The 27,652-nt window shown below is 39.8% G+C and overlaps 2 protein-coding genes across 2 annotated transcripts; one reads left to right on the forward strand and one right to left on the reverse strand.

The window, feature by feature from the left end:
* Positions 1 to 1,686: 1,686 nt before the first annotated feature.
* LOC145876086 (uncharacterized) lies at positions 1,687 to 10,006 on the reverse strand. Its single transcript, XM_082971873.1, has 2 exons — positions 9,404 to 10,006; positions 1,687 to 4,757 (listed from the first exon to the last, which is right to left on the reverse strand). The coding sequence occupies exons 1-2, from the start codon at positions 9,777 to 9,779 to the stop codon at positions 3,871 to 3,873; spliced, it is 1,263 nt and encodes a 420-aa protein (XP_082827999.1). The 5' UTR covers positions 9,780 to 10,006; the 3' UTR covers positions 1,687 to 3,870.
* Positions 10,007 to 14,979: 4,973 nt separating this feature from the next.
* LOC145876089 (uncharacterized) lies at positions 14,980 to 25,970 on the forward strand. The gene is made up of 2 exons (XM_082971877.1): positions 14,980 to 15,493; positions 23,149 to 25,970. The coding sequence occupies exons 1-2, from the start codon at positions 15,196 to 15,198 to the stop codon at positions 23,949 to 23,951; spliced, it is 1,101 nt and encodes a 366-aa protein (XP_082828003.1). The 5' UTR covers positions 14,980 to 15,195; the 3' UTR covers positions 23,952 to 25,970.
* Positions 25,971 to 27,652: the final 1,682 nt, after the last annotated feature.

A 27,652-nucleotide genomic window follows, 5' to 3' on the forward strand; every position in this document is an offset into this window, starting at 1 on the left:
ACTGGGCAGTCAGCTGCTGCTGCTCCAATACAGTATGAGGTGAGACGGTGAACTGATGTTGAACTGGGCAGTCAGCTGCTGCTGCTCCAATACAGTATGAGGTGAGACGGTGAACTGATGTTGAATCATAATGATTAAGTTAATTAAAATGAATTTGTGAAACTGTTAAAAAAATTGTATATTCAATATTTTACGCTATTGTTATCATATAGAAACATGATGGAATATTGTACATCATATTAGCATCAACATACATTATTGTTTCATTCAATTTCACATAATAAGGATATTTAATATTTTCAAGTTCAGAAGTCAGAACTCATCACCTGCTATGTAAAAGAGACAGAAGAATGCACAATGGTCAATGCTATCTGGGATCCTTGGGACATCCCTACCCTAACCCCTAACCTTAACCCCTACCTTAACCATTTTAAATGTCAACTTCAACGGGCTAGGGACGTCCCAAGGATGTATCTCTACCTGAAAATACATGATCTAAGTGATTGATAGTTGGTATTCAGCAGTCATAAAGCCTTATTTACTTTAATGAACTACTAAAATAGTGATTTTGTCAGACAGCATAGACAGCAGCTCTACACTTTATTGACTGACTGATCCATTCATCCTTCCATCCCTCCTCAGCCCTCCTCTCCTCTGAAGACCCAGTGAGGGTGGAGCTCAGTCAGAGAGCTGTTGAGGGACTGGTTAGGAAGAACACTTCTACAGCCAGAGAGGTGAGAGGTCACACATGGTTTAGATGGTAAATATTTATGTCCCCTTAGCGGTTCATCACGTCAGCTAAAGGGAATATGTTCCATCGTCTATGTTTATTTACATTAGTGCAAATTGTCCACTGATATTGGTGTAATTTCTCACCCCTTTTGGCTGTATGAAAGTTCATTTCCCCTCAGACACACATTTGTTCTTTGATATTATGAAGGTCATTTGTGTCAACTGTACTTTTCCCCTCATTCACCCCATCTCTTTACATTGCTTATGCATATTCAGTGGCCTGACTGCATCCAGACTATGTCAAATTTTTGTGTTTGCTAAAATTGCAGCACGAGGGCAAAGATTTGTGTGTATTAGGTATTTGTTGTGAAATTGTTAGATATTAATTGTTAGATATTACTGCACTGTGGGAACTAGAAGGACAAGCATTTCACTACACCTGCAATAACATCTGCTGAACACCTGTATGTGACCAACAACATTTGATTTATTATGAAGGTCATTTGTGTCAAATTTACTTTTCCCCTCATTCACCCCACCTCTTTACATTGCTTATGCATATTCAGTGGTCTGACTGTGTCAAAGTTCCATCCCGGTAGATCTGAACCTAATGCAGCTTGGAGTGATCAGATGACAGAAGTCACATTTAGGTGCCAGGTGTAACTGAGGCCATAGATGCTCCATATACATTACATTGAGTGTTTTATATAATATAACTAAATGTGTTTCTGTGTTGCAGGGGCAGTCAGAAATGGAACAGCAAGGCCACAGAACATGACATAAGCAGAGCTGTGGGAGACCACCTCAAGCCCCTGGTAGAGCCGGGGGTGGTGTTTACCACTCCACCACGCCTTCAGCAGGCTGGAAAAGTGGGATTGATACAGTTTTTCATACTAAGGTGGACCAATAGTTTGTTGATTGGTCGGTCATTGGGTTAATTTGTTTTACAATATGTTCAAATCAAATCAAGCTTTATTTATACAGCACATGTCAGACATGGATGCAACACAATGGCTTCACAGGAAAAAACTATGAAAATAATCAGAAATATTTAGTACACAAATATGAGGATAAAAAACAATAATAACAACTGAAAGACTAATGAGCATTGTAAGGAAATGCCATTGATTAAAATATCAACAATATGATACAATATCCAACCCAAAATATAACTTGTTTTTTAGGAGGGGCTCTGAAAGACACTATGGGGGTGTCCACTGAAAGTTGACTAGTAACAACAACTGGGACCTAAAAGACACCCACCATGAGACCCACTAAATCTGCCCAAGAAGAGGAAAACAAAAGAAAAACCCACACCAAACTTAAAGACAGGAAGCAAACCAAAAAGGTGGAGCAACTAAAGGTGTTGACTCTCCACATGTATCAAGACAACTGGAGCACTGGGCCAGACACTCTTAAATAGAACCTGGACCAGCTCAGGTGAAACACCTTCCCACTAACGAGATGGACAAGCCAGCACAGGTGTAACACATACTGACTAACGAGGTGACACCAATCAGTGCGTCCTACGTGCTACATTCCAAACCTCAAAACATAAATGGAAAAACCAAAGACGGTAACAACTTAAGAGAATGCTTACCAACAACAGAAAAAAACTTCCAATTCACATTATAATCAACTACAATGCTTCACCAATATAAACATGGTGTCCACTGGCTGTCAACAATTCAAGACAATATATATACACTTCTAGAACTCTAGTCTTCCTAAAACTCACTAGCTTCTAGAACTCTAGTCTTCCTAAAACTCACTAGCTTCTAGAACTCTCGTCCCCTTGGAACGAGTCCAAACAAAACTCATCTCCAATACGGAAAAACATGCAGTCATAATAAATTGTGATCCATGGCAACACACTGGCTAAACACAAAACACAAATCTTTTTGACTGCCCACCCTTGAGACAATCAGCAACCAAGTTGTCCTTACCACGGACATGTCTGATTTCAAGAGGAAACTCCTGCAATATCCATAGTAACTTTCCACCTCACTGCAGAGCTTCTCTCTCTTCTCAGGGTTCACTACATAGGCATGTTGTTGGATCGGGGCCCAGTCCCCAATGTCATGCTCTAGTACATTTGGGTTGGCACATCTGAGAATGAACCCTGATATTATAAAAGCAGGGTAACAATGTCAATATAATAGTCAGTTGGTTACATAAATAATTATTACTAAATGTTACATGAAATGTAAATATGAAATATTTGGTTGCATAGTCTTATTTTCAACAGCTTTTCAATTACATGTTGCTAGGTGGGATATCCCCAATGTCAAAACACAATTTTAACATGTCCAAATCTAAACATAAAATGTGCTATATACACAAACATCTGCCACAATAATCATATTACTTGTATTATTTAAAACAAGCAGCTTATAAACTGCACAAGCACCAGAAACGCTGTTGTTTTGACAAGTAACAATAAATCACTGATATCCATTAGGGGTGAAATCAGGTTGAATCTGCTCTTCAAACTAACACAACAAAACAAAAAACACATGGAAATGGAGATATATTTTACCTCACTGGTTAGAGGACAACCTGCAGAAGACAGTCAGCTACATTTTGGAGTGATGCATTTAAATTTAGGGGTCGCTAAACAAAGGAACACAACACTTATTTGTCATAACTCATAGATATCATGTTGAAATCAATTGTGCCGAGATGAGGTTGCACCTCCTGTTAAAACTAACAGCTCAAAAACCACACAGAATCTGGGAATAATGTGTACATCCCTGGTTAGAGGACAACTTGTAGAAAACAGCTAGCTACATTTTGAAGTGATGCATTTTGATTCCAGTGGGTCAGCAACATGGTAAGTGTAACACAGCTCTTTTTGTGTTAGTCACTTTTAGTTAAATCTCATAAATAGTACTCTTCCATTTCAGAGACTGGATTTTCCCCCTGAGGCTAATATCCATATCATGTTGAAATCAATAGAACAGGGGACAAACGTTTAGGATTCTACATTGTGACATCATTAAAATACTCCTACTACAATGTTAAACATTCTACATTGTGACATTAATTCATTGATATCATGAAACAACTCCTTCATGTATTTTCTGATGTTTGATCAGAGATCTTTTATCAGAGTATCTCTTGTCACATTGACCACAGTTAAGGTTTCTCTCCTGTGTGTGTTCTCTTGTGTTGAGTCAGATGTCCAGATTGACCAAAACTCTTCCCACATTGATCACACCTATAAGGTTTCTCTCCTGTGTGTATTCTCTGGTGTAGAGTCAGAGAGCCAGATCGACCAAAACTCTTCCCACATTGATCACACCTATAAGGTTTCTCTCCTGTGTGTATTCTCTGGTGTAGAGTCAGAGAGCCAGATTGACTAAAACTCTTCCCACATTGATCACAGCTATAAGATTTCTCTCCTGTGTGTATTCTCTGGTGTAGAGTCAGAGAGCCAGATTGACTAAAACTCTTCCCACATTGATCACAGCTATAAGATTTCTCTCCTGTGTGTGTTCTCTGGTGTAGAGTCAGACTGCGAGATGCAGCAAAACTCTTCCCACATTGACCACAGATATAAGATTTCTCTCCTGTGTGTATTCTCTGGTGTGATACCAGATGGCCAGATTGACCAAAACACTTCCCACATTGATCACACCTATAAGGTTTCTCTCCTGTGTGTGTTCTCTGGTGTTGAGTCAGAGAGTCAGATCGACCAAAACTCTTCCCACATTGACCACAGCTATAAGGTTTCTCTCCTGTGTGTGTTCTCTGGTGTGATATCAGATGGCCAGATTGACTAAAACTCTTCCCACATTGATCACAGCTATAAGGTTTCTCTCCTGTGTGTGTTCTCTGATGAATTTTAATGCCTGATGAGGTGAATCTCTTCCCACAGTCAGAGCAGCAGTGAGTTCTCTTCCCTGTGGATGTCTGCAGGTGTTTATTGAGGTGTTCTGATCTGGAGAGACTCTTCTCTGCCTCGTCAGCATCATGATGTTGTTGAGGCTCCCCAAAGGATCCACGATAGTTAAGTATCTCTCCTGTGTGAACAACAAAGTCAGACAGATGATTAAAGGCCCACAACAGTAGAAATCCACTGTAAAAGGTGATGCCAACAGTGGAGCCATGATGTTGTACAACAATTGACGTCTGTAATGAATGTTAAAATTGTTGGACAAATGTCTTAAAATGAGCAAGAATAGTCATATTTTGTCTTGTTTTCACATTAGTAGTGAAATCGATGATTCTAGGCTAGAAATAAGTTATTCATGTTGTTGAAACTCGAAGCAGTGTGCCAGACGACTTTTGGTCTCCAATATAGGCCCCTTTCTGTGTTTGCTAAAATTGCGGCACGAGGGCAATTTGATTGCAGAAACTCCTCCCTGCTAATGAGGAAACCGATAGTTATGGATGTAGTATATCTGGTAATGAGGAACCCACTAGTTATGGATGTAGTATATCTGGTAATGAGGAAACCACTAGTTATGGATGTAGTATATCTGGTAATGAGGAAACCACTAGTTATGGATGTAGTATATCTGGTAATGAGGAAACCACTAGTTATGGATGTAGTATATCTGGTAATGAGGAACCCACTAGTTATGGATGTAGTATATCTGGTAATGAGGAAACCACTAGTTATGGATGTACTATATCTGGTAATGAGGAAACCACTAGTTATGGATGTAGTATATCTGGTAATGAGGAAACCACTAGTTATGGATGTACTATATCTGGTAATGAGGAAACCACTAGTTATGGATGTAGTATATCTGCTAATGAGGAAACCACTAGTTATGGATGTAGTATATCTGGTAATGAGGAAACCACTAGTTATGGATGTAGTATATCTGGTAATGAGGAAACTACTAGTTATGGATGTAGTATATCTGGTAATGAGGAAATCACTAGTTATGGATGTAGTATATCTGGTAATGAGGAAACCACTAGTTATGGATGTAGTATATCTGGTAATGAGGAAACCACTAGTTATGGATGTAGTATATCTGCTAATGAGGAAACCACTAGTTATGGATGTAGTATATCTGGTAATGAGGAAACCACTAGTTATGGATGTAGTATATCTGCTAATGAGGAAACCACTAGTTATGGATGTAGTATATCTGCTAATGAGGAAACCACTAGTTATGGATGTAGTATATCTGGTCATGAGGAAACCACTAGTTATGGATGTAGTATATCTGGTAATGAGGAAACCATTAGTTATGGATGTAGTATATCTGGTAATGAGGAAACCACTAGTTATGGATGTAGTATATCTGGTAATGAGGAAACCATTAGTTATGGATGTAGTATATCTGGTAATGAGGAAACCACTAGTTATGGATGTAGTATATCTGCTAATGAGGAAACCACTAGTTATGGATGTAGTATATCTGCCTGGAGCAAAAAATGGTGAGCAAAGATTTTCGTTTTCACAATGTATTCTGAATATTACAGCACTAGATCAGGAGTGCTACTCAAGGAAACTCACATTAAGCTCTGTGTCTATTCACTAATTCACCACCGTGGGGGAAACTCAGGGGAGTTCTCATAGGCTGACAGCAAAAATAGCCTCCATTTACAGGTTGATTATGAGTGCATTTCACACTACTTTGGATTATAACTGTAAGGCTCGTTTGAATGTCCTGTTTAATATAATATAATAGTCTTCCCTGTGGCTCAGTTGGTAGAGCATGGTGTTTGCAACGCCAGGGTTGTGGGTTCGATTCCCACTGAAGGCCAGTACAAAAATAAAAAAATGTATGAAATGTATGCATTCACTACTTTAAGTCGCTCTAGATAAGAGCGTCTGCTAAATGACTAAAATGTAAAAAAATAATGTTTGTGTTATTGTTGCAAATCAACTGCTTTATACTTAACACTTCAAATGCTATTTGGCTAGCTTTGCCATCAGCCTGACAATGAGGGTTTGTCCACTAAGTGTTTAACATAACTTCACCTAACAATAACATAGACCTACTGTAGGACCCATAACTTCACCTAACAATAACATAGACCTACTGTAGGACCCATAACTTCACCTAACAATAACATAGACCTACTGTAGGACCCATAACTTCACCTAATAACAACATAGACCTACTGTAGGACCCATAACTTCTAACAACAACATAGACCTACTGTAGGACCCATAACTTCACACAACAATAACATAGTCCTACTGTAGGACCCATAACTTCACCTAACAATAACATAGACCTACTGTAGGACCCATAACTTCACCTAACAATAACATAGACCTACTGTAGAGCCCATAACTTCGCCTAACAATAACATAGACCTACTGTAGGATCCATAACTTCACCTAACAATAACATAGACCTACTGTAGGACCCATAACTTCACCTAACAACAACATAGACCTACTGTAGGACCCATAACTTCTAACAACAACATAGACCTACTGTAGGACCCATAACTTCACACAACAATAACATAGTCCTACTGTAGGACCCATAACTTCACCTAACAATAACATAGACCTACTGTAGGATCCATAACTTCGCCTAACAATAACATAGACCTACTGTAGGATCCATAACTTCACCTAACAATAACATAGACCTACTGTAGGACCCATAACTTCACCTAACAATATAGACCTACTGTAGGACCCATAACTTCACCTAACAACAACATAGACCTAATGTAGGACCCATAACTTCTAACAACAACATAGACCTACTGTAGGACCCATAACTTCACCTAACAACATAGACCTACTGTAGGACCCATAACTTCACCTAACAATAACATAGACCTACTGTAGGACCCATAACTTCGCCTAACAATAACATAGACCTACTGTAGGATCCATAACTTCACCTAACAATAACATAGACCTACTGTAGGACCCATAACTTCACCTAACAACAACATAGACCTACTGTAGGACCCATAACTTCACCTAACAACAACATAGACCTACTGTAGGAACCATAACTTCACCTAACAACAACATAGACCTACTGTAGGACCCATAACTTCACCTAACAACAACATAGACCTACTGTAGGACCCATAACTTCACCTAACAATAACATAGACCTACTGTAGGACCCATAACTTCACCTAACAACAACATAGACCTACTGTAGGACCCATAACTTCACCTAACAACAACATAGACCTACTGTAGGACCCATAACTTCTAACAACAACATAGACCTACTGTAGGACCCATAACTTCACCTAACAATAACATAGACCTACTGTAGGACCCATAACTTCACCTAACAATAACATAGACCTACTGTAGGACCCATAACTTCACCTAACAACAACATAGACCTACTGTAGGACCCATAACTTCACCTAACAATAACATAGACCTACTGTAGGACCCATAACTTCACCTAACAACAACATAGACCTACTGTAGGAAACATAACTTCACCTAACAACAACATAGACCTACTGTAGGACCCATAACTTCACCTAACAACAACATAGACCTACTGTAGGATTCAGATTCAGATCAATAACCTAAACCACAAGGCCAAATCTACACTGGAGGAGCTTACCAAGATGACATTGAATGTTCCTGAGTGGCCTAGTTACAGTTTGGACTTAAATCATCTTGAAAGTCTATGGCAAGACTTGAAAATGGCTTTCTAGCAATGATCAACAACCAACTTGACAGAACAGGAAGGATTTTAAAAAGAATAATGAATATTCACATGAAGATCAGCCTCCTATTGGATGACATCATGACTTCCCATCAAGCCAACTCCTTGGAGGCCTTACTATGACATCACTCACTCCTTCTAGTTTGCAGTTATATATTTTGCTCAAAACATGTATTTGTTTCCTTTTAGTGTGTTTATACTTCACTGTATTTATCACTTTTCAACAGGAAAAGTTTAAAAAAAATCACTGTAGGACTTCATGGACAATTCCGACAGTACAAAAACATATTTGAGTGTAGAATGCACTTTTAAAAATCACACATTAGTTCAACAACTGCAGAGTTTGTGTCCCTGTTTTATTAGATAGTACTCACTGTATTTACTGGTGTTAATCAGATCAATGTCCCTGTTTTATTAGATAGCACTCACTGTATTTACTGGTGTTAATCAGATCAATGTCCCTGTTTTATTAGATAGCACTCACTGTATTTACTGGTGTTAATCAGATCAATGTCCCTGTTTTATTAGATAGTACTCACTGTATTTACTGGTGTTAATCAGATCAATGTCCCTGTTTTATTAGATAGTACTCACTGTATTTACTGGTGTTAATCAGATCAATGTCCCTGTTTTATTAGATAGTACTCACTGTATTTACTGGTGTTAATCAGATCAATGTCCCTGTTTTATTAGATAGCACTCACTGTATTTACTGGTGTTAATCAGATCAATGTCCCTGTTTTATTAGATAGTACTCACTGTATTTACTGGTGTTAATCAGATCAATGTCCCTGTTTTATTAGATAGTACTCACTGTATTTACTGGTGTTAATCAGATCAATGTCCCTGTTTTATTAGATAGTACTCACTGTATTTACTGGTGTTAATCAGATCAATGTCCCTGTTTTATAAGATAGTACTCACTGTATTTACTGGTGTTAACCAGATCAATGTCCCTGTTTTATTAGATAGTACTCACTGTATTTACTGGTGTTAACCAGATCAATGTCCCTGTTTTATTAGATAGTACTCACTGTATTTACTGGTGTTAATCAGTTCTCCAGTCTTCTCTTCTTCGTCCTCCTCTAATGTGACAGTAATCTCCCCCTCTTCATCCTTCGTTCCAAAAACGTCTTCATCTTCTTTCACTTCATCCTCCACTCCAAAAACGGCATCTTCCTCCTTTTCTTTCACAGTAACATCCCCCTCATCTTTCACTCTGAAGGTGTCTTTCTCTGTAACGTCTTTCTCTTCTTCTTTCACTGTAACAGCCTCACCCTCTACTTCTTGTTTTACTGTGACATCCTCCTCTTCCTTCTCCTCTTTCACGACAACGTTCTGCCACACTCCCTCTTTCTCCGTCCAGCAGACTTCTTCTTTAACAGGAGGAGAGTAGCTTAGTGAACTCATGGTCGGGGATAATAGCGAGTTAGCATTAGCGACTAGACTAGTGCTAACTTAACCAGCCAGCTAGTTGACTTACAACGTAAATATGAAATTAAATGGGGTAGCTAGTTGTTTACACATAAGTATGTTTAAAGCAAAATGGCAAATACAACACGAAATTGTCTAAAGAACTTGAATGTTCCGACTTTGTCGGCTAGCGAGCTACCGAGGTGGCTGCAGTTGTTGAAGAAGCGTTCCGTCCACTAGATTATACGTCACACTAGAAACATCGCCTGAAAGACACATATCGCCATCTGCTGTCTGGAGGGAGGAAACGCAGTTGAGGAGGGAAAACTATTTTTATTCTTCATTGAATTATAATATTATAAAGCAGTTCAGGGAAACGTTTTTTTCTCTCCATTAAATATGAATATTATATCAACACGTATAAAGAGCAACAAGTGTTGTTTGATTAGTTCAGATTTTAATGAGAATTTAAAACAAACTCTACATCTACTCCACATCTGTATTTCTGATTCAGTCAAATAACTAGATATCAAAATAAGCACCTAGTTATTGATACCCTTGATAAAGATGAGCTAAAATGACTGTATGAAATAAATAAATTAACTTTACCCACTACCAGGATATTTTAGTCCAAAACCTGGTTACCTCTCTGCTAGGAGGCTGAAACTTGGCCATAAGTGGATCTTCCAGCAAGACACATCAACATCCACAAAGAAATGGTTAATTGGGCACAAAAATCAACATTTTCAATGGCCATCTCAGTCTTCGGACTTGAACTCCATTGAAAACCTGTGGTTTGAATTGAACAGGGCAGTCCATAAGCGCAGACTAAATAAATCAAGGACATGGAGAGATTCTGTATGGAGGAAGGGTCTAAGATCCCACCCAATGTGTTCTCTAATCTCATTAAACATTTCAGTGTCGTTATCCTCCCAAGGGGAGGGTGCTGGAGTATTGAAAACATGGGTGGCAGTAATTCAGACCCCTACCTTTTGAGAATTACATGTTCAACTAAATCTCTTTCTCTGAGCAATTGTTTCAGCATACAATAATATAATTCACCCTTTTTTTTACATAGAAGTATTTGAATTCTTTATTTTATAGAGTTGTTTTTGCTCATCTTTATCAAGGGTGTCAACAATTTTGTCCCCCACTGTACCTCCATACTGCTGCTACATGGTGTAACAATACATCATGCAGATGTATATAATGAACAGACTAGGTCTATACTGCTCCTACATGGTGTAACAATACATCATGTAGATGTATATAATGAACAGACTAGGTCTATACTGGTCCTACATGGTGTAACAATACATCATGTAGATGTATATAATGAACAGATTAGGTCTATACTGCTCCTACATGGTGTAACAATACATCATGTAGATGTATATAATGAACAGACTAGGTCTATACTGCTCCTACACGGTGTAACAATACATCATGTAGATGTATATAATCAACAGACTAGGTCTATACTGCTCCTACACGGTGTAACAATACATCATGTAGATGTATATAATGAACAGATTAGGTCTATACTGCTCCTACATGGTGTAACAATACATCATGTAGATGTATACAATGAACAGACTAGGTCTATACTGCTCCTACATGGTGTAACAATACATCATGTAGATGTATATAATGAACAGACTAGGTCTATACTGCTCCTACATGGTGTAACAATACATCATGTAGATGTATATAATGAACAGACTAGGTCTATACTGCTCCTACATGGTGTAACAATACATCATGTAGATGTATACAATGAACAGACTAGGTCTATACTGCTCCTACATGGTGTAACAATACATCATGTAGATGTATATAATGAACAGACTAGGTCTATACTGCTGCTACATGGTGTAACAATACATCATGTAGATGTATATAATGAACAGACTAGGTCTATACTGCTCCTACATGGTGTAACAATACATCATGTAGATGTATATAATGAACAGACTAGGTCTATACTGCTCCTACATGGTGTAACAATACATCATGTAGATGTATATAATTAACAGACTAGGTCTATACTGCTCCTACATGGTGTAACAATACATCATGTAGATGTATATAATGAACAGACTAGGTCTATACTGCTCCTACATGGTGTAACAATACATCATGTAGATGTATATAATGAACAGACTAGGTCTATACTGCTGCTACATGGTGTAACAATACATCATGTACATGTATATAATGAACAGATTAGGTCTATACTGCTCCTACATGGTGTAACAATACATCATGTAGATGTATATAATGAACAGACTAGGTCTATACTGCTCCTACATGGTGTAACAATACATCATGTAGATGTATATAATGAACAGACTAGGTCTATACTGCTCCTGCATGGTGTAACAATACATCATGTAGATGTATATAATGAACAGACTAGGTCTATACTGCTCCTACATGGTGTAACAATACATCATGTAGATGTATATAATGAACAGATTAGGTCTATACTGCTCCTACATGGTGTAACAATACATCATGTAGATGTATATAATGAACAGACTAGGTCTATACTGCTCCTACATGGTGTAACAATACATCATGTAGATGTATATAATGAACAGACTAGGTCTATACTGCTCCTACATGGTGTAACAATACATCATGTAGATGTATATAATGAACAGATTAGGTCTATACTGCTCCTACATGGTGTAACAATACATCATGTAGATGTATATAATGAACCGCCTAGGTCTATACTGCTCCTACATGGTGTAACAATACATCATGTAGATGTATATAATGAACAGACTAGGTCTATACTGCTCCTACACGGTGTAACAATACATCATGTAGATATATATAATGAACAGACTAGGTCTATACTGCTCCTACATGGTGTAACAATACATCATGTAGATGTATATAATGAACAGATTAGGTCTATACTGCTCCTACATGGTGTAACAATACATCATGTAGATGTATATAATGAACAGACTAGGTCTATACTGCTCCTACATGGTGTAACAATACATCATGTAGATGTATATAATGAACAGACTAGGTCTATACTGCTCCTACATGGTGTAATAATACATCATGTAGATGTATAATAATGAACAGACTAGGTCTATACTGCTCCTACACGGTGTAACAATACATCATGTAGATATATATAATGAACAGACTAGGTCTATACTGCTCCTACATGGTGTAACAATACATCATGTAGATGTATATAATGAACAGACTAGGTCTATACTGCTCCTACATGGTGTAACAATACATCATGTAGATGTATATAATGAACAGACTAGGTCTATACTGCTCCTACATGGTGTAACAATACATCATGTAGATATATATAATGAACGGACTAGGTCTATACTGCTCCTACAGGGTGTAACAATACATCATGTAGATGTATATAATGAACAGACTAGGTCTATACTGCTCCTACATGGTGTAACAAAAGGTTGGAGTCACTTAGAAATGTTCTTGTTTTTGAAAGAAAAACACTTTTTTTGTCCATTAAAATAACATCAAATTGATCAGAAATACAGTGTAGACATTGTTAATGTTGTAAATGACTATTGTAGCTGGAAACAGCTGATTGTTTATGGAATATCTACATAGGCGAACAGAGGCCCATTATCAGCAACCATCACTCCTGTGTTCCAATGGCACGTTGTGTTAGCTAATCCAAGTTTATCATTTTAAAAGGCTAATTGATCATTAGAAAACCCTTTTGCAATTATGTTAGCACAGCTGAAAACTGTTGTGCTGATTAAAGAAGCAATAAAACTGTCCTTATTTAAGCTAGTTGAGTATCTGGAGCATCAGCATTTGTGGGTTCGATTACAGGCTCAAAATGGCCAGAAACAAATAACTTTCTTCTGAAAATCATTAGTCTATTATTTTTTCTGAGAAATGAAGGCTATTCCATGTGAGAAATTGCCAAGAAACTGAAGATCTCGTACAATGTTGTGTACTACTCCCTTCACAGAACAGTGCAAACTGGCTCTAACCAGAATAGGAGGCCCCAGTGCACAACTGAGCAAGAGGACAAGTACATTAGTGTCTAATTTGAGAAACAGACGCCTTACAAGTTTTCAACTGGAAGCTTTATCAAATAGTACCTGCAAAACACCAGTCTAAACGTCAACAGTAAAGACCGTTTAAAAAAAGAAAAGATTAAGATGGGCAAACTAACACAGACATTGGGCAGAGGAAGATTGGAAAAAAGTGTTATGGACAGACGAATCTAAGTTTGAGGTGTTCGGATCACAAACAAGAACATTCGTGAGTTCCAGAAAAAATGAAAAGATGCTGGAGGAGTGCTTGACGCCTTCTGTCAAGCATGGTGGAGGCAATGTGATGGTCTGGGGTGCTTTGGTGGTGGTAAAGTGGGAGATTTATACAGGGTAAAAGGGATCTTGAAGAAGGAAGGCTATCACTCCATTTTGCAAAGCCATGCCATACCCTGTGGACGGCGCTTAATTGGAGCCAACTTCCTCCTACACCAGGACAATGACCCAAAGCACAGCTCCATTTAGGGAAGAAGCATTCAGCTGGTATTCTGTCTATAATGGAGTGGTCAGCACAGTCACCGGATCTCAACCCTATTGAGCTGTTGTGGGGGCAGCTTGACCGTATGATACGTAAGAAGTGCCCATCAATCCAATCCAATTTGTGGGAGGTGCTTCAGGAAACATGGGTTAGGGTTTGGCAGGGGTTTGGCCGTCATTGTAAATAAGAATTTGTCCTTAGCTGGCTTGCCTGTTTAAATAAAGGTTAAATACATTTTTTTTTAAATGTAACTTCATTACACCGTTACACTGGCATACAAACTCGGTAGCATAGAGTTGATAATACATATGACGTTGGGAAATAGTGCATTGTGGGTAGTTTAGAAGATTTCCCGAAATAAGTTAATCAATTTGTAATAATGCAAAAACATAACTGTTTGTACTTATAGGTAACCATATCGTGACTACAACTAGGCTACTAAGTCTTTAACCACACTGTGTTGTTACACTGGCGAGTAAAAACTCATGCTTCCTACACTTTAACTTTTTGTCTGACAATAAAATAATCATTTTACTCAACTGCGTTACCCACTCCAGTCAGCAGATGGCGGTGTGGGAATTTAAGGTAATGCTGTTGGTGTGACGTATAATGTAGTGGACGGAACGCTTCTTTCAACAGCAACAACAGTTAGTCAGACACCACGGTAGCTTGCTAGACAAAATAGCCGAACAATAAAGCTCTTTAGATGCTTTAGTGTATATTAGCCACTGTGTTTTAAACCCACTTCTGTCGTCTAGTTAGTTATCCGATTTAATTTCATATTTACGGTGTTGTTGTTATTAGTCAGCTAGCGGGCTGGTTAAGTTAGCATTAGCCTAGCTAGCTAACATCTCCGACCATGCGTTCACTAAGCTACTCTCCTCCTGCTAAAGAAGATGAGGTCTGCTGGACGGAGAAAGAAGCTCTCGTCAAAGAGGAGGAGGAAGAGGAGGCTGTTACAATACAAAACCAAGTAGAGGGTGAGGCTGTTACCGTGAAAGAAGAAGAGAAAGACGTTACAGAGAAAGAAGAGGAAGACGTGTTAAGAGTGAAGGAGGAGGAAGATGCAGTTTTTGGAGTGAAGAAGGAAGGAGAGATTACTGTCACATTGAAAGATGAAGATGAAGAGGAGGAGATAGGAGATCTGATTAACACCAGTAAGTACCGCCTTCAATTAGTTTTTAACTTTGGATATTCGGAGTTGGCTCGTCAATACCTCTTCAACGGAGGGCCCTGGGATGATGACTGATATGTCTAGAATCAGACGACGTAGAGACAAGCTACCCCTTGTTTTCTCCGTTCCGTTTCCAAAAAGTGACTTAACATATATATTTGAGGAGGGTCTATCTGCTGACCGCAGACTGGGGGGCCACGGCATGTAGTGTTTTTAATGTAGTGATGTTTTACTACACACCGTGACCCCCAATAGAGCCATGTGAGAGTTGGGTTGGCTACACCAAACATTATGGATATACTGACAAGATGTCTCTCCGTCCTGACAAGGGGAGTCGTTGTCCACAAAGCTGCACTGTGGGTTGTCTATCTCCCACCTATCCTGTCTTTGGATTGGTGGATACATCTTATTATTGTAATCTATTGTTTATATTCTATGAGGGTTGTTGTCGTCAACCGCTTGTATTCAATGGAGAGAGATGCTAAGCTACTAGCATGAATATGCATAGAGATCTGGAGAACTCCTATAGTGTTTTTATCAAAGTTGTCGGTATGTCACGTGTCCACGTAACAACTTAATCATTACGAAACTTCTGTTAGATCAAGTAAACCTCACGTAGCAAATAAGCCATTCATTTTGTTGTTTACCAAATTCAACACTTTCCACATTGGGTTGATAATTGTTTCCACTTGGATACAACCTACTGTAGCCTACTGGCATGACCTAGAGAGGTACAACCTACTGTAACCTACTGGCATGACCTAGAGAGTTACAACATACTGTAGCCTACTGGCATGACCTAGAGAGACCCAACCTACTGGAGCCTACTGGCATGACCTAGAGAGTTACAACCTACTGGCATGACCTAGAGAGGTACAACCTACTGTAACCTACTGGCATGACCTAGAGAGATACAACCTACTGTAACCTACTGGCATGACCTAGAGAGATACAACCTACTGTAACCTACTGGCATGACCTAGAGAGATACAACCTACTGGCATGACCTAGAGAGATACAACCTACTGTAACCTACTGGCATGACCTAGAGAGATACAACCTACTGGAGCCTACTGGCATGACCTAGAGAGTTACAACCTACTGGCATGACCTAGAGAGATACAACCTACTGTAACCTACTGGCATGACCTAGAGAGTTACAACCTACTGTAACCTACTGGCATGACCTAGAGAGATACAACCTACTGGCATGACCTAGAGAGTTACAACCTACTGTAACCTACTGGCATGACCTAGAGAGATACAACCTACTGTAACCTACTGGCATGACCTAGAGAGTTACAACCTACTGTATCCTACTGGCATGACCTAGAGAGATACAACCTACTGGCATGACCTAGAGAGATACAACCTACTGTAACCTACTGGCATGACCTAGAGAGATACAACCTACTGTAGCCTACTGGCATGACCTAGAGAGATACAACCTACTGTAGCCTACTGGCATGACCTACAGAGATACAACCTACTGTAACCTACTGGCATGACCTAGAGAGATACAACCTACTGGCATGACCTAGAGAGTTACAACCTACTGTAACCTACTGGCATGACCTAGAGAGTTACAACCTACTGTAACCTACTGGCATGACCTAGAGAGTTACAACTTACTGTAGCCTACTGGCATGACCTAGAGAGATACAACCTACTGTAGCCTACTGGCATGACCTAGAGAGATACAACCTACTGTAGCCTACTGGCATGATCTAGAGAGATACAACCTACTGTAACCTACTGGCATGACCTAGAGAGATACAACCTACTGACATGACCTAGAGAGATACAACCTACTGGCATGACCTACAGAGATACAACCTACTGTAGCCTATTGGCATGACCTAGAGAGTTACAACCTACTGTAACCTACTGGCATGACCTAGAGAGATACAACCTACTGGCATGACCTAGAGAGATACAACCTACTGGCATGACCTAGACAGTTACAACCTACTGTAACCTACTGGCATGATCTAGAGAGGTACAACCTACTGTAACCTACTGGCATGATCTAGAGAGGTACAACCTACTGTAACCTACTGGCATGACCTAGAGAGGTACAACCTACTGTAACCTACTGGCATGACCTAGAGAGGTACAACCTACTGTAACCTACTGGCATGACCTAGAGAGATACAACCTACTGTAACCTACTGGCATGACCTAGAGAGATACAACCTACTGTAACCTACTGGCATGACCTAGAGAGGTTCAACCTACTGTAACCTACTGGCATGACCTAGAGAGTTACAACCTACTGTAACCTACTGGCATGACCTAGAGAGATACAACCTACTGTAACCTACTGGCATGACCTAGAGAGGTTCAACCTACTGTAACCTACTGGCATGACCTAGAGAGATACAACCTACTGTAGCCTACTGGCATGACCTAGAGAGTTACAACCTACTGTAACCTACTGGCATGACCTAGAGAGATACAACCTACTGTAACCTACTGGCATGACCTAGAGAGATACAACCTACTGTATTCTTTCTACCAATTGATTGGTTGAAATTTTATGACGTGTATTTGTTCATATAGACACACCCCATGTGTTTAATAAAATCAACTGTATGTGCAGAACTTGAATTGAACTGATGCTTCAAGCATTTGATTAAATAATTAACACAAACAAATTACTTGAGGAAGCCAGAGGTCAATATAACCAGAAGAAAATAACCAATTCCCCACCTGCTGCTGGCCTTCGTTAATTCTGACGTTATGCTCCTGAAGTTTCCGGTAAAATAGGCAAACTTTTTCCATTTCCGTTTGAAGTGCCAATTTATCTTACCATTTCTACCGATCTGCGTGCCAGTTATGAACGAGTTACAACACCTGTTTGGCTCCTCCACTTCCTGGGTCGGTGAAGTGAGGTATTACATTTAAGGATTAAATCATTTAACCTCTATGGGCTAGGTGGGACGCTACGTAACAGCCACTGGCAGCCTGTGGCGCGATTTTCAAAACCTTAAAAATCCTATTACTTCAATTTCTCAAACAAATGACTATTTTACAGCTATTTAAAGACAAGACTCTCGTTAATCTAACCACACTGTCCGATTTCAAAAAGGCTTTACAACGAAAGCAAAACATTAGATTATGTCAGCAGAGTACCAAGCCAGAAATAATCAGACACCCATTTTTCAAGCCAGCATATAATGTCACCAAAACCCAGAAGACAGCTAAATGCAGCACTCACCTTTGATGATCGTCATCAGATGACAACCCTAGGACATTATGTTATACAATACATGCATGTTTTGTTCAATCAAGTTCATATTTATATCAAAAACCAGCTTTTTACATTAGCATGTGACGTTCAGAACTAGCATACCCCCCGCAAACTTCCGGGGAATTCGCTAACATTTTACTAAATTACTCACGATAAACGTTCACAAAAAGCATAACAATTATTTTAATAATTATAGATACAGACCTCCTCTATGCACGCGAAATGTCCGATTTTAAAATAGCTTTTTGGTGAAAGCACATTTTGCAATATTCTAAGTACATAGCCCAGGCATCACGGGCTCGCTATTTAGACACCCGGCAAGTTTAGCACTCACCATAATCATATTTACTATTATAAAAGTTTGATTACCTTTTGTTGTCTTCGTCAGAATGCACACCCAGGACTGCTACTTCAATAACAAATGTTGGTTTGGTCCAAAATAATCCATCGTTATATCCGAATAGCGGCGTTTTGTTCGTGCGTTCCAGACACTATCCGAAATAGTAAAGAAGTGTCGCGCGCATGGCGCAATTCGTGACAATAAAATTCTAAATATTCCATTACCGTACTTCGAAGCATGTCAACCGCTGTTTAAAATCAATTTTTACGCCATTTTTCTCGTAGAAAAGCGATAATATTCCGACAGGGAATCTCCTTTTCGGCAAACAGAGGAAAAAATCCCAAAGGCGGGGGCGGTCGGGTCACGCGCATAAGCCCAGTGTCCCTTGATCGGCCACTTGAGAAAGGCGATAATGTGTTTCAGCCTGGGGCTGGAATGACGACATTCTGTTTTTTCCCGGGCTCTGAGCGCCTATGGACGACGTGGGAAGTGTCACGTTAGAGCAGAGATCCTTAGTAAATGATAGAGATGGAAAAGAAGTTCAAGAAATGGTCAGACAGGCCACTTCCTGTAAAGGAATCTCTCAGGTTTTGACCTGCCATTTGAGTTCTGTTATACTCACAGACACCATTCAAACAGTTTTAGAAAATTTAGGGTGTTTTCTATCCATATGTAATAAGTATATGCATATTCTAGTTACTGGGTAGGAGTGGTAACCAGATTAAATCGGGTATGTTTTTTATCCAGCCGTGTCAATACTGCCCCCTAGCCCTAACAGGTTAAGGAATATATCCGAGTCTCACGCTCATCACCTGTGGAATGCGGGGCTTCCAGCGAGGTGTGGATTTAATAGTATGTTGTACCTAGTTTCCCTCCTTCAGGGAACAGTAATTATAGTCACAAATCAAATCAAATGTATTTCTTACATCAGCTGATATCACAAAGTGCTGTACAGAAACCCAGCCTAAAACCTCAAACAGCAAGCAATGCAGGTGTAGAAGCACGGTGGCTAGCAAAAACTCCAGAGAAAGGCCAAAACCTAGGAAGAAACCTAGAGAGGAACCAGGCTATGAGGGGTGGCCAGTCCTCTTCTGGCTGTGCCGGGTGGAGATTATAACAGCACATGGCCAAGATGTTCAAATGTTCATAAATGACCAGCATGGTCAAATAATAATAATCATAGTAGTTGTCGAGGGTGCAACAAGTCAGTAACACAAGAGTAAGTGTCAGTTGGCTTTTTCATAGCCGATCTTTGAGAGTATCTCTACCGCTCCTGCTCTCTAGAGTGTTGAAAACAACAGGTCTTTGACAGGTAGCACCTCCGGTGAACAGGTCAGGGTTCCATAGCTGCAGGCAGAATAGTTTGAACTGGAGCAGCAGCACGGCCAGGTGAACTGGGGACAGCAAGGAGTCATCAAGCCAGGTAGTCCTGAGGCATGGTCCTAGGGCTCAGGTCCTCTGAGAATTAGAGAGAGCATATTTAAATTCACACAGGACACCGGAAAAGACAAGAGAAATACTCCAGATGTGACAGACTGACCCTAGCCCCCCGACACATAAACTACTGCAGCATAAATACTGGAGGCTGAGACAGGAGGGGTCAGGAGACACTGTGGCCCCATCTGATGAAACCCCCGGACAGGGCCAAACAGGTAGGATATTACCCCACCCACTTTGCCAAAGCGCAGCCTCCACACCACTGGAGGGATATCTCCAACCACCAACATACCATCCCGGGACAAGGCCGAGTATAGCCCACAAAGATCTCCGCCACGGCACAGCCCAAGGGGGGGCGCCAACCCAGACAGGAAGACAACGTCAGTGACTCAACCCACTCAAGTGACGCACCCCTCCCATGGACGGCATGGAAGAACACCAGTAAGCCAGTGGATTTAATAGTATGTTGTACCTAGTTTCCCTCCTTCAGGGAACAGTAGTTATAGTCATAACGTGTGGATTTAATAGTATGTTGTACCTAGTTTCCCTCCTTCAGGGAACAGTAGTTATAGTCATAACGTTATGCTTGTCATATGATGAACTTTAACTTAAATACTGGATCTTGCTGTCGGACAGTTGTTTTGTATATTCAGATCTCCGAAATGCTCTCTAACTACGTAACATTTAGTGTCTCCTTATGTTACGCTGGGAAAACAGTTTTCATGGGCACAGAAATCCTAAATCATTTCAGTTTACTAAATCCAATGGTTCTAACCGAGAGTCACCTTAACTTTATTGACAACTCCCAAATGGATACTGTCATTAATGCGGTTCTTCAATAATTACACATAATACTTAATACTGTAGCTGTTTAGTTACAGTCACATGTTCAACTATCATCAGCTGATCCAGGAAATCATTTTCTGCATGCCAGTCAAACGTAGTTCTTCATTCATTACACCGGTAAAGACAGTTATGCCGTGCTCCACGTTGGATCCAACATCCCAAACAAATCGATATTTATAATGTGTTATTGTCTACTTGATTTACAGTAGGGTCTCGTTAGTCCGTTTGGAAACGGAGATACTTAGCTCATAATGTGTAGAGAACTGTTCCTTGATGGATAGGCTATTGTACAACACACAGAGCTATTTTCCTTTATTCAGGACATTTAGAATGACAACACATTACAGAGTAGCCTAGTGGGATTATTCACAAAATTATCTGGTGATCAGGTTATGAATTGTCATGACAAAGACATTTTAGTCTCCTTGTTTCACCTAAAATATTAAATGATTTATAGTCCTAGGTCTATGTTGTTGTTAGGTGAAGTTATGGGTCCTACAGTAGGTCTATGTTATTGTTAGGTGAGATTATAGACCATTTTGGCATACACTTAGTGGACAAAACCTCATTGTCAGGCTGATGTCAGGCTGATGGAAAACTAGCCAATGAGCATTTTACTGGTTGAAGTCGTTTTTAAATATAAAGTAGTACATTTTCGACAATAACACAAACATTATATTAAATCAGGACATTCAAACGAGCCTTACAATTATAATCCAAAGTAGTGTCAAATGATAATAATAATAATCATAATCAACCTGGAAACGGAGGCTTTATTTGCTGTCAGCCTATGAGAACTCCCCTGAGTTTTCCCCACGGTGGTGAAGTAGTGAATAGACACAGAGCTTAATGTGAGTTTCCTTGAGTAGCACTCCTGATCTAGTGCTGTAATATTCAGAATACATTGTGAAAACTAATCTTTGCTCACCATTTTTTAAATAGATATATTTTTTTCACCCCTTTTTTCTCCCAAATTGGTACTTACAGTCTTGTCTCATCGCTGCAACTCCCATACGGACTCTGGAGAGGCGAAGGTCGAGAGCCATGCGTCCTCCGAAACACAACCCAACCTAGCCGCGCTGCTTCTTGACACAATGCCCATCCAACCCGGAAGCCAGCAGCACCAATGTGTCGGAGGAAACACCGTACACCTGGCGACCTGGTCAGTGTGCACTGCGCCCGGCCCGCCACATGAGTTGCTAGTGCGCGATGAGACAAGGATATCCCTGCCGGCCAAACCCTCCCCTAACCCGGACGACGGTGGGCCAATTGTGCGTCACCCCATGGGCCTCCCGGTCGTGGCCGGCTGCAACAGAGCTTGGACTCGAACACAGAATCTCTAATGGCACAGCTTAGGCCACTTGCTCACCATTTTTTCTCCAGGCAGATATACTACATCCATAACTAGCGGTTTCTGCATTAGCAGGGAGGTGTTTCTGCAATCAAATTGTGTGCACATCGCCCTTGTCGCAATTTTAGCAAACACAGAAAGGTGCCTATATTTGAGAACAAAAGTCGCCTGGCACACTGCTTAGGAGTTCAACACCTTTTACTTATTTCTAGTTACTACTAATGTGAAAACAAGACTAAATATGACTATTGTTGCTCACTTGACTGTCTTAAGACAATTGTCAAGTAATTTTAACATTCATTACAGATGTCAATTGTTGTACAGTATCATGGCTACGCTGTTGGCATCACCTTTTTCAGTGGAGTTCTGCTGTTGTGAGCCTTTAACTATCTGTCTGACTTGTTCACACAGGAGAGAGACGTGACTATCATGGATCCTCTGGGGAGTCTCAACATCATGATGCTAACGAGTCAGAGAAGAGTCTGTCCAGATTCTATCACCTCAAGAAACACCAGCAGAGACCGACAGGGAAGAAATCTATCTGGTGCTCTGATTGTGGAAAACATTGCAAATCTTCATCAGAACTTAAAATACACCAGCGAACACACACAGGAGAGAAATCTCACCACTGTTTTGATTGTGGGAAGAGTTACTTAAGATTAAAAGCACTAAAAGTACACCTGAGAATTCACACTGGAGAGAAACCTTACAGCTGTGATCAATGTGGGAAGAGTTTTACTACATTTAGCTATCTGACTATACACCAGAGAACACATACAGGAGAGAAACCGTACAGCTGTACTGAATGTGGGAAGAGTTTTACTCAGTCAAGCAACCTGTTATCACACCAGAGGATACACACAGGAGAGAAATCTTTTAGTTGTAATCAATGTGTGAAAAGTTTTATTTCATCTAGTTATCTGACTGTACACCAGAGAACACACACAGGAGAGAAACCTTATAGCTGTGATCAATGTGGGAAGACTTATATTTCGTCTTGCCATCTGACTAGACACCAGCGAATACACACAGGAGAGAAACCTTATAGCTGTAATCAATGTGGGAAGAGTTTTACTCGGTCAGACAACCTGATATTACACCAGAGAACACACACAGGAGAGAAACCTTATAGCTGTGATCAATGTGGGAAGAGTTTTACTACATCTGGCTCTCTGACTCTACACCAGAGAACACACACAGGAGAGAAATCATAGCTGTGATCAGTGTGACAAGAGATTCTCCGATAAGACATCTGATCAAACATCAGAAAATACATGAAGGAGTTGTTTCATGATATCAATGAAATCTCACAATGTAGAATGTTTAACATTGTAGAAGGAGTATTTTAATAATGTCACAATGTAGAACCCTAAACGTTTGTCCCCTGTTCTATTGATTTCAACATGATATGGATATTAGCCTCAGGGGGGAAATCCAGGCTCTGAAATGGAAGAGTTACTATTTATGAGATTTAATAAAAAGTGACTAACAAAAAAAGAGTTGTGTTACACTTACCATGTTGGTGACCCACTGGAATCAAAATGTATCTGGCTGTTTTCTACAAATTGTCCTCTAACCAGTGATGTACACATTATTCCCAGATTCTGTGTGGTTTTTGAGCTGTTCGTTTTAACAGGACATGCAACCTCATCTCCCTCCTGTCGTACAATTGATTTCAACATGATATCGATGAGTTATGACATAAGTGTTGTGTTCCTTTGTTTACCGACCCCTAAATTTAACTGCATCACTTCAAAATGTAGCTGACTGTCTTCTGCAGGTTGTCCTCTAACCAGTGAGGTGAAAGATATCTCCATTTCCAAGTGTTTTTTTTTTTGTTGTGTTAGTTTCAGGAGCAGATTCAACCTGATTTCCCCCCAAATGGATATTAGATTTGTGTTTAGCTAGTGCGTTGCTATGGATCTTTATTTATTTTGACTGCACGTTTTTCCGTATTGGAGATACATTTTGTTTGGGCTCGTTCCAAGGGGACAAGAGTTCTAGAAGCTAGTGAGTTTTAGGAAGACGAGAGTTCTAGAATCTAGTGGGATTTAGGAAGACGAGTGTTCTAGAAGCTAGTGAGTTTTAGGAAGACGAGAGTTCTAGAAGCTAGTGAGTTTTAGGAAGACGAGAGTTCTAGAAGCTAGTGAGTTTTAGGAAGAGGAGAGTTCTAGAAGCTAGTGAGTTTTAGGAAGAGGAGAGTTCTAGAAGCTAGTGAGTTTTAGGAAGAGGAGAGTTCTAGAAGCTAGTGGGATTTAGGAAGACGAGAGTTCTAGAATCTAGTGAGTTTTAGGAAGATGAGTGTTCTAGAAGCTAGTGAGTTTTAGGATTCTATAGAAAGAAAAAGGAGAAACAAATAATCCTATTGTATATTATTATTTAGAAATAAGTTTTTTTTCTTGTTTTTAATTGTTGACAGCCAGTAGACACCATGTTTATATTGGTGAAGGTGAAGCATTGTAGTTGATTATAATGTGAAATGGAAGTTGTTTTCTGTTGGTGGTGAGCAAACTTTTCCAACAAAAATATAGGATATATTTGTTGTCTTAAAGGGGAAGGTGTTACAGGCTTTGGTTTTTCCATTTATGTTTTGAGGTTGGACTTTAGCACGTCTAGCTCGTTAGCTCGTCTAGCTCGTTAGCCCGTCTAGCTCGTTAGCACGTAGGACGCACTGATTGGTGTCACCTCGTTAGTCAGTATGTGTTACACCTGTGCTGGCTTGTCCATCTCGTTAGTGGGAAGGTGTTTCACCTGAGCTGGTCCAGGTTCTATTTAAGAGTGTCTGGCCCAGTGCTCCAGTTGTCTTGATACATGTGGAGAGTCAACACCTTTAGTTGCTCCACCTTTTTGGTTTGCTTCCTGTCTTTAAGTTTGGTGTGGGATTTTCTTTTGTTTTCCTCTTCTTGGGCAGATTTAGTGGGTCTCATGGTGGGTGTCTTTTAGGTCCCAGTTGTTGTTACTAGTCAACTTTCAGTGGACACCCCCATAGTGTCTTTCAGAGCCCCTCCTAAAAAACAAGTTATATTTTGGGTTGGATGTTGCATCATATTGTTGATATTTTAATCAATGGCATTTCCTTACAATGCTCATTAGTCTTTCAGTTGTTAGTCTTCTGTTTTTTATCCTCATATTTGTGTACTAAATGTTTATTTTCATAGTTTTTTCCTGTGAAGCCATTGTGTTGCATCCATGTCTGACATGTGCTGTATAAATAAAGCTTGATTTGATTTGAACACATTGTAAAACAAATTTACCCAATGACTGACCAATCAACAAACTATTGGTCCACCTTAGTATGAAAAACCGTATCAATCACTCTTTTCCAGCCTGCTGAAGGCGTGGTGGAGTGGTAAACACCACCCCCGGCTCTACCAGGGGCTTGAGGTGGTCTCCCACAGCTCTGCTTATGTCATGTTCTGTGGCCTTGCTGTTCCATTTCTTGACTGCCCCTGCAACACAGAAAGAAACACATTTAGTCATATTATATAAACACTCAAAGTAATGGATATGGAGCATCTAGGGCCTCAGTTACACCTGGCACCTAAATGTGACTTCTGATCACTCCAAGCTGCATTAGGTTCAGATCTACCAGGATGGGCTTTTGACATAGTCTGGATGCAGTCCGGCCATTGAATATGCATAAGCAATGTAAAGAGATGGGGTGAATGAGGGGAAAAGTACATTTTACACAAATGACCTTCATAAATCAAATGTTGTTGGTCACATACAGGTGTTCAGCAGATGTTATTGCGGGTGTAGCGAAATGCTTGTCCACAACAAATACCTAATACACACAAATCTAAGTAAAGGAATGGAATTAGGAATATATAAATATATGGATAAACAATGTCAGAGCAGCATAGACTGAGATACAGTTTATACATAGAGATGAGAAATGGAAGATATGTAAACATTATTAAAGGGACATAATTAAAGTGACTAGTGTTCCATTTATTAAAGTGGCCAATGATGTCAAGTCTATATGTAGGCTGCAGCCTCTCTGTGCTATTTAACAGTCTGATGGCCTTGAGATAGAAGCTGTTTTTCAGTCTTTCGGTCCCAGCTTTGATGCATCTGTACTGATATCGCCTTCTGAATGATAGCAGGGTGAACAGGCAGTGGCTCAGGTGGCTCGGGTAATAACAAAAAACATGTATGTATGCCTGAGGGGAAATTCACTTTCATACAGCCAAAAGGGGTGAGAAATTACACCGATATCAGTGGACAATTTGCACTAATGTAAATAAATATAGATGATGGAACATATTCCCTTTTGCTGATGTGATGAACCGCTAAGGGGACATAAATATTTACCATCTAAACCATGTGTGACCTCTCACCTCTCTGGCTGTAGAAGTGTTCTTCCTAACCAGTCCCTCAACAGCACTCTGACTGAGCTCCACCCTCACTGGGTCTTCAGAGGAGAGGAAGGCTGAGGAGGGATGGAAGGATGAATGGATCAGTCAGTCAATAAAGTGTAGAGCTGCTGTCTATGCTGTCTGACAAAATCACAATTTTAGTAGTTCGTTAAAGTAAATAAGGCTTTATGACTGCTGAATACCAACTATCAATCACTTAGATCATGTATTTTCAGGTAGAGATACATCCTTGGGACGTCCATAGCCCGTTGAAGTTGACATTTTAAATGGTTAAGGTAGAGGTTAAGGTTAGGGTTTAGGGTAGGGATGTCCCAAGGATCCCAGATAGCATTGACCATTGTGCATTCTTCTGTCTATTTTACATAGCAGGTGATGGGTTCTGACTTCTGAACTTGAAAATATTAAATATCCTTATTATGTGAAATTGAATGAAACAATAATGTATGTTGATGGTCATATAATGTACAATATTCCATGATGTTTCTATATGATAACAATAGAGTAATATATTTAATATGATGTACAATATTCCATGA

Source organism: Salmo salar, unplaced genomic scaffold, assembly GCF_965601325.2.
Source record: "Salmo salar unplaced genomic scaffold, fSalSal1 ptg000432l, whole genome shotgun sequence".
Lineage (NCBI taxonomy): Eukaryota > Metazoa > Chordata > Actinopteri > Salmoniformes > Salmonidae > Salmo > Salmo salar.

Excerpts from the sequence above, each read along its gene's own strand:
- LOC145876086 (XM_082971873.1), bottom strand. The coding sequence starts at position 9,779 with ATGAGTTCACTAAGCTACTCTCCTCCTGTTAAAGAAGAAGTCTGCTGG. Across the intron at positions 4,758-9,403 it reads GATTAACACCAGTAAATACA|GAGAGATACTTAACTATCGT; the intron begins GTGAGTACTATC and ends TTGTTCACACAG.
- LOC145876089 (XM_082971877.1), top strand. The coding sequence starts at position 15,196 with ATGCGTTCACTAAGCTACTCTCCTCCTGCTAAAGAAGATGAGGTCTGC. Across the intron at positions 15,494-23,148 it reads AGGAGATCTGATTAACACCA|GAGAGAGACGTGACTATCAT; the intron begins GTAAGTACCGCC and ends TTGTTCACACAG.